At 37.6% G+C, this 12204-nt stretch overlaps 1 protein-coding gene across 1 annotated transcript; it reads right to left on the bottom strand.

The window, feature by feature from the left end:
- Positions 1-4271: 4271 nt before the first annotated feature.
- LOC135232088 (olfactory receptor 4C16-like) lies at positions 4272-5186 on the bottom strand. Its single transcript, XM_064289377.1, has one exon. The coding sequence runs from the start codon at positions 5184-5186 to the stop codon at positions 4272-4274; it is 915 nt and encodes a 304-aa protein (XP_064145447.1).
- Positions 5187-12204: the final 7018 nt, after the last annotated feature.

The raw sequence follows: 12204 nt of genomic DNA, 5'->3' as shown, positions 1-12204 counted from the left end.
CTAAAAAAATTGTGGTATATTCACACAATGGAATACTACACATCGAAAAAGAACAGTGATGAATCTGTGAAATAGTTCATAACGTGGAGGAACATGGAAGGCATTATGCTGCGTGAAATTAGTCAGAGGCAAAAGGACAAATATTGTGTAAGACCACTATTATAAGATCTTGAGAAATGGTGTAAACTGAGAAGAACCACATACTTTTGTGGTTACCAGGGGGGGAGAGAGGGAGGGTGGGAGAGGTTTATTTACTGATTAGTTAGTAGATAAGAACTACTTTAGGTGAAGGGAAGGACAATACTCAATACACAGAAGGTCAGCTCAACTGGACTGGACCAAAAGCAAAGAAGTTTCCAGGATAAACTGAATGCTTCAAAGGTCAGCGGAGCAAGGGCAGGGGTTTGGGGACTATGGCCCAAGGGGACTTCTAAGTCAATTGGCAAAATAATTCTATTATGAAAACATTCTGCATCCCACTTTGAAATGTGGCATCTGGGGTCTTAAATGCTAACAAGCGGCCGTCTAAGATGCATCAATTGGTCTCAACTCACCTGGAGCAAAGAAGAATGAAGAACACCAAGGTCACACGATAACTAAGAGCCCAACAGACAGAAAGGGCCACAGGAACCAGAGACTTACATCATCCTGAGACCAGAAGAACTAGATGGTGCCTGGCCACAATCGATGACTGCCCTGACAGGGAGCACAACAGAGAACTCCTGAGGGAGCAGGAGATCAGTGGGATGCAGACCCCAAATTCTCATAAAAAGACCAGACTTAATGGTCTGACTGAGACTAGAGGAATCCCGGCGGTCATGGTCCCCAAACCTTCTGTTGGCCCAGGACGGGAACTATTTCCGAAGACGACTCATCAGATGTGGAAGGGACTGGACAATGGGTAGAAGAGAGATGCTGATGAAGAGTGAGCTACTTGTATCAGGTAGACACTTGAGACTGTGTTGGCATCTCCTGTCTGGAGGGGAGATGGGAGGGTAGAGAAGGTTAGAAACTGGCAAAATTGTCCCAAAAGGAGAAAGTGGAAGGGCTGACTCATTAGGGGGAGAGTAAGTGGGAGTATGGAGTAAGGTGTATATAAGCTTATATGTGACAGACTGACTTGATTTGTAAACGTTCACTTAAAGCTCAATAAAAATTATTAAAAAAAAGTACACTATATGCTGTATAAGAAGACAAACATTTGAATAACTGATGTTAGATAAGAAATGTACCTAACTGTTCTGACTTATTTACAAATTCGACTTAAAGACAGATTTAGGAATGGAACTCGTTTGCAATCCTGGGATTGCCTGTATTCCATTAAGGCAAGAGACATCCCTTGTACCCATGATGGATAGACTTCAGCAGAGTTCGTAGACTAAGACTACGAAGAAAGGTGACCTGTTTCTGAATATCAGCCAAGGAACTCCTTATGGATTACAGCAGAGTATTGTCTGACTCGCATGCTTTAGACATGTCATCAGGAGGGTTCGATAAAGGAAGAGAACATCACGTTTGGTGAAGTAGAGGGCCAGCAAGGATGAGGAAGACCCTTGGTGAGATGGACTGACAAAATAATCACAACAATGGACTCAAACATGTTTACAATTGTGAGGATGATGCAGGACTAGGCAATATTTTGTTCCATTGTATATAAGGTCTCTATGAGTGGAGTGAATACAGCAGTAGTTATTTATCTACCTCTACAGTCTTCTTTCGGGTTGGCTGCTTATGGGTGATGGGATACATGGTAATATCTACAAAGACTGAGATCACAAGAACAATCTCACACATCCGTTGTTCACAAATAAGTGTTATGTCCTAAGCAATGTTTATGGGATACCATGTCAATGGATGGCTTAGTTTATAAGCCTCAAACACTGTTGGAGGCACTGTAGACACAGAAGGCACAATCTATATCTGAAGAAATAATAATTTCCATTAAGTATCTATAATTAACTTTCAATAGGGATACTATCCTGCATTAACCAGGTAAAATGAATGTAATCACAACTATCCTTAAAGGTGGAAGAGAGAGGCAGAAGAGAAAGGCGGATATAGTAATGGGAGAATTGTCAAATATATGCAGTGTGGCTAACTTTGAAGATTTAGAAAGGGGGTCATGAGCCTTGGAATGTGGGTGACCTCTAGAATCTGGAAAAGCCTAGAGCCTCCAAAAGAAACACAACCATATGACACCTTGATTTTAGCTCAGTGAGACCTATGTCAGACTTCCAACCTAGAGGCACTTAAGACAATAAATTTGCGTTGTTATAAGCCACTACATTTGTGGCAATATGTTACAGCAGAGGTAGCTAACTAGTACAAGACCTTAAAACATATATTTAAAGAGTCAACTACAGATGCCCTTGGCAGAACACCAAATCTCAAATTATTGGTGAATTCCCTCATGTCAAAAATTTTTCAATTTTCATGCTTATACTCTGTCGTCATGTGCTAACGCCGCCAAGATAAACTCCCACAGTAAAGTGTCTCCTCATTTCTCACCATGTGTGTTAGCTAGTTACTGCAATTCCCCCATGCATATCATTTCTAAAAGAGCAAGGATTTTACTTTACTGCTTTGGCTTCGCTGAGACTTGCCCCTAGTTACCGTTTGGAAGTAATTAGATCTAGGAGGAAGCTCTGGGGGAGAAAAAATACCTTTGTATGACAACTGCTTCAGATGAGGTAATTGCATGGGATCAGGGGAAGGGAAGATTATTCTCTCGCATAGGGTAGCCAACCAAGAAATAGAGAATAATTTTCGGGTTCATGGTAATTACTTTTCTCTATAAAATTTTAGCTCTCAGTGTCCTTTTCTTTCTCTTTCAGGACACTGCATCCAACAAAGGAAATTCTTGTGTCTGCATCATCAGTATTCTTTGCACTTCTGCCATGTTTATTATAAAATTCTGACTCTGATCTAGAGCACAATGCCTGCAAGAGACTTGGTGGCAGTGGTAGCAGGGGTTCTATATAAAAAGCATGTCCAGAAGACATAATAGATGGAGTGTTTCTGAGGAGACACCTACCTTGGATTAAATGCACACTCCCTTTTTATCTTTTCCTTACCGTGAAATAGAAGAAGACATCAGCTAAAATTCAGCCAACTGAAAAATATTATTATGCAAATCTTTCAATATTTAAATCAAACTGTAGCTTCTGTAATCAGTGGTAAACTACCTGGGATAGATTTTACCTTGAAATTCACAGAAACTAAAAATTTAAAAAAGTATGTGTATATGGCACTATAGTTCATTATAGAATCTACAGTTCCTTATCTACACAGAAAAAAGAGATACGTATTTTCTCAAGCTAAAGAAATGTCAAAGCTCTTCGTACATAAAACTGACACAAATTTAGTAACTTTAATACAATTTACTACAAAAAAATCAATATAGAATTCTCAAATAAAAATTTCTGTATGGATAAAAATATAAATAAGAAATTAGATTCTTAATGATTATGTAACTACAGACTGTAATGTCAGATGGATAGTGACAAAGTGGCATACATTCCCACTGCAGAAACATACGTTTCATATACATGTTTCAATACTCTCTATTCAAGTTAGTCTCTTATCTGGATTGTATTGAAAACTCACTAAAATTTTCCATCTGTAACACGACGAATTTGTTTCAAAGCCCAAAATTCCTCCACTGGACTAAAACATTCAGTTTTGAGAAGAGAAATTCCACCAGGATAGGAATTTAAGCATATAGAGGACTAACTGTAATCATAATAAAATAAACTAACAAAAAATCTATTGTCTTCAAGTTGATACCCACTCATGGCAACCTCACGTGCTACTAAGGAGAATTTTTCCACAGGGATTTTTGGCTGTAATCTTTATGGAAGTGATTCGCTAGGCCTTTCTTCTGTAGTGCTACTGAGTAGATTTGAATGTAAGTCTTAGGGTAATAGGGGAGCAACACCAGAAATCAACATGAAGGAGGATAGAAAAAATACCAGATCAAAACCACAAGTGGTTCTAGTTATCCAAGAGAGGTAGAGAGACAGTAGTGAAAAATCTAAATTGGCCTGGCATATCTGTTTGTACCTGCTTTTGTTTCAACACTAACTGACTCAGCACTAACCAGCATATGTGTTCATTTTACCCAGTTTCCTGAAGAAAGTAGCACTTATTCCCCAAGTTAAGTTTCTATGAAATTCACAGTAAGACTATTATATGCTTTCTAGAATTATGCTCGGTCAACGTAAACTATGAAGAAGGATTTGAAATTTCCATTTATCTTTGGTCTTCTGAGATCAGTTTTTTTTCCATAGCTTCCTCATGGCATTTTTCACCTCAGCATTTCTCAGTGTATAAATCAGAGGGTTAAGCAAGGGTGTTCCAATTGTATAAAACACAGTTATCATTTTATCCATGGGGAAGGTGGTTGCGGGGCGTGTGTATGCAAATATACAAGGAACAAAGAACAAGATGACTACGATGATATGCGAGATGCAGGTGGAAAGGGCTTTTTTCCTCCCTTCAGCACTGTGATTTCTCAGAGAATGCAAGATGATAACATAGGAGAACATCAGCATTACAAAACTCATTATGGAAATGGCCCCACTATTGGACACCAGCAGCAGATTGGCCACATAGGTGTTTGTACAGGCAAGTTTCAACAAGGGGTGCAAGTCACATAAATAGTGATCAATCACATTGGGACCCCAGAAAGGTAAACTCAAGGTCAGAAAAATCTGAACTGAAGAATGCACACAGGACGCTACCCAGGCTAGAGCTACCAACACACTGCAGACCCGCCGGTTCATCATGCTCATGTAGTGCAGGGGTTTACAGATGGCCACATAGTGGTCAATGGCCATCAGAATAAAGATCAAGATCTCCATGCAGCCAAAGAAATGAAATGAAAAGATGTGGATAATGTACTCACTAGAAGAGATAGTGATGTTCTTCTGAAGGATATCCACAATCATTCTAGGGGCTATGGCAGTACAGAAGCGAGTATCAGATAAGGATAAGTAGAAGAGGAAAAAGTACATTGGACTCCCAAGTGCCCGACTAGTCTTAAGGGTGATGATAATCAACGAGTTGCCCAACAATGTCCCTAAGTAGGAAAGCAAGAAACGGATAAGCACTATTTTCTTTTTAACAGGATCTTGTGTCAACCCAAGCAGAATGAACTCAGTCACATTATTATTCAGCAGCATCATTTCGTGAATGAGGAGAAGGCACAAGTGTGAAATCGTTTATCTGAAAAAAATAAAAAATACAGGAATTAATGTATGGTGCTGTGCAACAGTGTGAAATGTCTTATGCAAATTAATTTGTGGTGCTATGTGATGTTATGGGATATTTTGAGTAAAAAAATTTTTCCTCATCAGGGACATTCTAGCTGTTGTCTTAATGAGTCACTTCATTTCTTTGTCCCTCAATTTTTAATAACCACTTCATAAGGTCATTTTAAATCTCAAATAAGTTAGGAAGGATACTTCCTATATCACTCTTAAAATGCAACTTCTTGTTAATTTGACATATTTCTGCTCTTATTAATTTGATTTATTTGATAAATAAAAAATCAGTGGATATGATGCCAGTATATTATTTACTTAATAGTTTTCACATTCAATAGACCTTGGGACCCATCCTTTGAAGTGTTGGTTTATCAGGCAGCATTTAGGATATATTTGTCTTCTTTTTGATTTTAAGGTTATAGATATAAAGTCACACACTGTTCCTGTCAATATAATGTCTTATTTCTTCATCTATTTATGTATTACATATTTATGATACATATGTATATGAATGTATTTTACTTATAAATACATAATAAACAAACAAACAAAAACATTGCCACAAAGTGGATTCTACTCATGGAGACCACATGTGTTACAGAGTAGAACTGCTCCACAGGGTTTTTTTTTTTGGAGATAATTTTTATGGAAACATCACCAGGGCTTTCTTCCTCAATGGTGGTGAGTAGGTTTGAATCCTAAATCTTTAGTTTACTAGTTGAGTACAAACCATTTACACCACCCAGGGACCAACAAATATACGACCCAGTAATTACTGAACACTCATTTCCAGATATTCCAGCTTGAAAAAGGGAGCAAGAAACACTTATTTACCCCATTGCTGTGGAGCCAGTTCTGAACATAGCAACCCTATAAACACCGCCTTTTAAATAATCTGCTTTTACCTCAAACACCTTAATGATATTTAGTACTTGATATATTTTAAAAAATATAAAAGAATGTTCTTCGATAATTTGCAAAAGATACCTAGTTGTCCCAATGGTACATGGTTAAAGCACTCCTCTGCTACCCAAAAGATCAGTGTTTCAAATCCACTAGCCACTCTGTGGGAGAAAGATGTGGTAGTCAGCTTCCATAAAGGTTTACAGCCTTGGATACCCTATGGGTCAGTTCTCCTCTGTCTTACAAGGTCATTATGAGTTGGAATTGACTGAATGGCAGTGAGTTTGGAAGGAGGTATTTCAAATATCTCTATTTCTATTTTTTTCTTCCAATTTCTGAAAAGCACCTCTTAGAGCACTCAAAGTCCCTGAGGTTACATTTTGAAATTACAAGTGGAAGATGATAGCTTGATAGTTCATGTTTCACAATAAAGGTTTTTTGCTTAAACATTTTAGATCGGGGGCAATAGGAGTGGGGGTGTCACCAGACATACCAGGCACCTGGTATAGAATCAGACGGTCAACAAACACAAGTATAAATATTGGAAAAATTTTCTGTTTTAGTTGACGTTTCTTATTAATGTGAAATAGTGGACTTTTCAGTAACTGATGTTAGGAATTTGAATCTCCATCTGAAAAAAAAAATATTACCTCATTATTCAAAAAGATATATATTCCAGATGGTTGAAAGGTACAAATGTATCAAACCAAATTAGAAAAAAAATTTGGAAGAAAATCTATATTTTAGGGTAGCAAATTCATAAAGAAAAATTGTAATACATTAACACTTCTGTATGACAAAACTCAATACGAACAAAGAGTTTTAAAAAGAGGCAGAATGGGATTAAATATTTACAACTCCTACAAGTCAGTAATATAAAGACTAACATTAGTAACATTAGTAACCCAATTTTAAGGAGCCCTGTAGGCACATTGGTTAAGTCCTCAGCTGCTAACCTAATGGTCAGTGGTTCAAACCCACCCAATGGCTCTGCAGAGAAAAGACCTTGGGATCTGTTCCCATAAAAATTTCAGCCTAAGAAACCCAATGGAGCAGTTCTACTCAGTCACAAAGGATCACTATGAGTCAGAATCGACTCCACCACATACAACGACCGCCACCACCACACAATTCTACAAACAGCAAAGCATTTGAATAAGCAATACAAAAAAGAACATTATAAGTGGTCAATGTGCACATATAAAAATACTCAAACTCATTAAAATCATGGAAACACCAATTGAACAACAATGAAAGACTCATAAGTTTTGTAAAAACCAGACCATATCAAATTTTGATGATGATTTAGGAAATCAGCATGAGATCTAGTAAAATACCCCCAGAAAGCATTCAAAAGGATATACATTGCAGCTGTGCTAAAAATTGGGATAACTGGAAATGATTTAAATACATAACAGTAAGACTATATAGATAGCAAGAAATATGTCTTTGCTATTAAAAATTAGGCAGAAGTTTAAAGATTGGATCTATATGTCCATCTAACATGGATAAATCACTGAGATATATTGATGACTTTTAAAAATTGATAAATTGTACAAAAATAATGACAGTATGATAAGTTGTAGGTTGAAACAAAAATCTATAGAGAATGCTATATAGTCTCTATGTGTAACTGTGTGCTTATAAATGCATTGAAAAAGAAGTGGAAGGAAATCTTTACCTCTGGGGAAGAAAGGGAGTAATGGCCAAAGGGAATTTTAGTGTTCTAAATATTGTGATTCCTCTATTAGGAGATTATGATATTACTTTTATAACTAAAGTTAATTAAAAATTCATTAATTTTAGTATGGCTTAAGAAGAATGCATTATATGATGAATGAAATACACAAAATAAAACAGAAACTACAATCCAGTAGCAGAATTCAGTGAACTTTTACATAACTTGTTCTTTCTTAGTTATTGTATTGTTTCCTCTATTCCTTTAGTAAATGTATATGTAGACGGTATTCTCCAACCATTGTATTCCATGAACTTCCACTATTTGAATTTCAGGTTCATATAAAACGTCAGTATAACTAGCCAGGTACATTTCTGTACCCTATTCCTCTATAGGTAGATATTTGAGGTAAAGAAACTGGTGTTTCCTTCTGTTGTAGATAGGGTGGTTATGAGTAGGAGCAGGCTTCACGGCACCTAACAGCAACAACCACCACATAGGTAGGTACCGAAAAAAAAAAAAAAAAAAAAAAACCCAGTGCTATCGAGTCGATTCCGACTCATAGTGACCCTATAGGACAGAGTAGAACTGCCCGCATAGAGTTTCCAAGGAGCGCCTGGCGACCCTTTGGTCAAACTGCCGACCCTTTGGTTAGCAGCCGTAGCACTTAATCACTATGCCACCAGGGTTTCCACATAGGTAGATAGGTAGGTACTACCATGATCACTGTGTGGGTATCTAGTTCCTCATCACTAAATGAGAGTGTAGTCTTCAGGAAATCTTCCAGCCACTGAGAATTAATCTTTATTAATCAAGTGCTTTACTAAGTCAATTATTGATTAACCAAAATTATTAATTAATATTTTCATCATTTCCTTACTATTTTTTATTCTACTTATTGCTTATAACATTCAATCATTTGACAATGTTTTCAAATAAGCATAGCTTTTTAGCATTGCCATTCTATCTGAAGTGGAGTAAATAGCTTTCCACAATTTCCCTTAGCCTCTTGTCCCCACATCAAACAGCCCCAAGTTAGGAGCCAGGATTTCAAGATAGCATTCCCATGGTCAGCTTTCCATTAGAACAAGTCTCTTTACTTTGACTTGTAAACTAATAAACATTCCAAATTGTGACCAAAATTAGAAGAATCTAAAGATTATAAATATACTTAACAACCGGGTAGATTTTCTGAGTATTCATGGAAAAATATTATTTTAAGAGTAGATTCTATGGATATTGAAACAGACAGCTTTAAATGGATTTAGCTACCCCAAAAAAAAAAAAAAAAAAAAGAAAGGAAAGGAGGAGAGAAGAAGAGGAAAGAGAATGGAAGGAAAAAAAAGGGAAGAAACTCACATTTATGGTGCCTGTCAATTCCAATCAACATTTGAAGGGATATTCTTGAGTTTCTGAACTCATGACAGCATACAGAAAAAAAAAAAAAGAAAATTCCAAATCAAAATAATAAATAAATCCCTTTTAAAAAAAGCAGTGAAAAAATCTTCATGCTTGATATCTAGATGTGAAATTATATTTAAAATGAGTATGTCAAAATGCTATATGTTTAGTCATATTGAGAATCAGACCTATGTAACAAAAGTTCAGGGAAATGTCAGACGCAGCTGAGATTTTGCGCTTGCTTTCTTTGCTTCAATACAGCACTGAGCAGCGAGCACCAGTTCACTATGTGCGTGGGGTCTGGGGGCTCCTGGAGAAACTGCGCTGACAGCGTTAGGAGGAGCATTTAAAGGCACCTGAGGAAGCTGAGTGCAATCCCACCGGTATTCCCTATGGTAGGTCTTAGACGAGACTAGGAAAAATAAACTGTTTGTTGTTGTTATTTAAGTTGTTTATTGGCTTAGCTTTTAAATGTGCTTTTAAAAATTCTTTTAAATGGTATCAAATATATAATGTTAAATATTTAGGTTCTAAGACCAATGACCAAAAAATTAAAAAAAAAAAAATAGCCTTATTTCATTCTATGCAGGGAATAAACCCTAATGCTTGAACTACCAAAGCAGACGATTTATTTGTACTGCATTTATACTTCTCTTTTAATGCACATAAAGTCAAACTTAAATGCACTTTCTATTTTCCTTTTTTAAATAGATATCCTGGTGGGTGCAAGGGTAGATACGTGTGATTGAGTAGCAGGATTCTTACCCTCCATGTAGGAGATACTGGTTTGATTTCTGGCCAAAGCACCTCATGGACAGCCACTACCCATTTCTCAGTGGAAGCTTGTATATTGCTATGATACTGCCCAGATTTCAGGGAATCATTCAGATAATATGGACTAGGAAGAAAGGCCTGGTGATCTCCTTCTGAAAATCAGCCAACAGAACCCTATGGGTCACAATGATTCAATCTGTGTGGAGCTTTACTGAACAGCAGTTCACAACAATAAATCGAGTGATATTTGTCACAGTACAGTAGCATCCCTTTTAGGGAAAATATATAAATTCAAAGTGGGAGGAAAATTTCAAAATATTTTTCTCAAACTCAAGGGCTAAGATAATTTTTTTTTTTTTTTAAATCAGAATCTAGAAGATTCTGATTCTGAGAAGTACCGTGGACTGCCAAGAGAACGAACAAATCTGTCTTAGAAGAAGTACAAACAGAATGCTCCTTGGAAGCAAGGATGGCGAGACTGCGTCTTACGTACTTTGGACATGTTGTCAGGAGGGATCAGTCCCTGGGGAAGGACATCATGCTTGGCAGAGTACAGGGTCAGAGGGAAAGAGGAAGACCCTCAACAAGGTGGACTGACACAGTGGCTGCGGCAATGAACTCAAGCATAACAAGGATTGTGAGGATGGCTCAGGACCGGGCAGTGTTTCGTTCTATTGTGCATGGGGTTGCTATGAGCCGGAACTGACTCGATGGCACCTAACAACAACAACAACAATTCTTCCCCTTTGTTTTAAACTTTTCCATTCTAATTGCCGGTAATTACCAATACATCTTGACTGCATGTTTGATCAATTTCAGGCTGCAGAGCTTGGTAAAAATCTTCAATTTCTTCATTTTTGGCATTACTGGTTGGTGTGTAAATTTGGATAATCATATTAATTGGTCTTCCTTGTGGGCATATGGATATCATCCTGTCAGCAACACGGTTGTACTTCAGGATGTATCTTGAAATGTTTTTTTTTTTTTTTTTTAATTTTTTTGTTGTAATTTAGGTGAAAGTTTACAGAACTAGTTTCTGATTAAACAGGACACATACTGTTTTATGACATTGGTTAAAAACCCTATGACATGTCATCAGTCTCCCTTCCCAAACTTGGGCTCCCTATTACCAGCTTCCTTGTCCCCTCCTGCCTTCCAGTCCTTGCCCCAGGGCTGGCGTATCCCTTTAGTCTTGTTTTGTTTTATGGGTGTGTCCAATCTCTGCCTGAAGGGTGAAACACAGGAGTGACTTCATTACTGAGCTGAAAGTGTGTCTGGGGGCCAAACTCTCAGGGATTCTCCAGTCTCTGTCAGGCCAGCAAGTCTGGTCTTTCATTTTGAGTTAGAATTTTGTTCTACATTTTTCTCCAGCTCTGTCCAGAACCCTCTGTTGTGATCCCTGTCAGAGAATTCAGTGGTGGTAACCGGGCACCATCTGGTTGTACTGGACTCAGTCTGGTGGAGGCTGCGCTAGATGTGGCCCCATTAGTCCTTTGGACTAATCTTTCCTTTGTGTCTTTAGTTGTCTTCATTCTTCCTTTGCTTCTGAAAGGGGGAGACCAGTGGAGTATCCTAGATGACCGCTCATAGGCTTTTAAGACCCTGGACACTACTTACCAAAGTAGAATGTAGAACATTTTCTGTATAAACCATATTATGTCAACTGAGCTAGATATTCCCTGAGACCATGGTCCCCACAGCCCCCAGTCCAGCAATTCAGTCCCTCAGGGAATTTGGATGTGTCTACGAACCTTCTATGACCTTGCCTTGTACAAGTTGTGCTGGCTTCCCCAGTATTGTGTACTGTCTTACCCTTCGCCAAAGTTAGCACTTACCTACTGTGTATTAGCTATTTTTCCATACCCGCCCCTCCCCTCCCTTGTAATCATAAAAAATTGTTTATTTTGTGTGTAAACCTTTTCATGAGTTTTAACAGAAGTAGTCTCAAAATATTTGTCTTTTGTGATTGACTTATTTCACTCAGCATAATGACCTCCAGATTTGACAGATTCAATGTTGCTCTATATCGTTGTGTAATACTCTGTTGTGTGTATGTACCACAGTTTGTTTATCCATTCAACTATTGATGGGCATCTAGGATGTTTCCATCTTTTTGCTATTGTGAACGATGCTGCAATGAACATGAGTGCCCATATGTCTATTCGTGTGACGACTCTTATT

The sequence above is a fragment of the Loxodonta africana genome, chromosome 7, assembly GCF_030014295.1.
Source record: "Loxodonta africana isolate mLoxAfr1 chromosome 7, mLoxAfr1.hap2, whole genome shotgun sequence".
NCBI classification, from domain to species: domain Eukaryota; kingdom Metazoa; phylum Chordata; class Mammalia; order Proboscidea; family Elephantidae; genus Loxodonta; species Loxodonta africana.
Note: the sequence above shows the minus strand (reverse complement) of the source record. Positions and strands in the feature narration are given on the sequence as shown.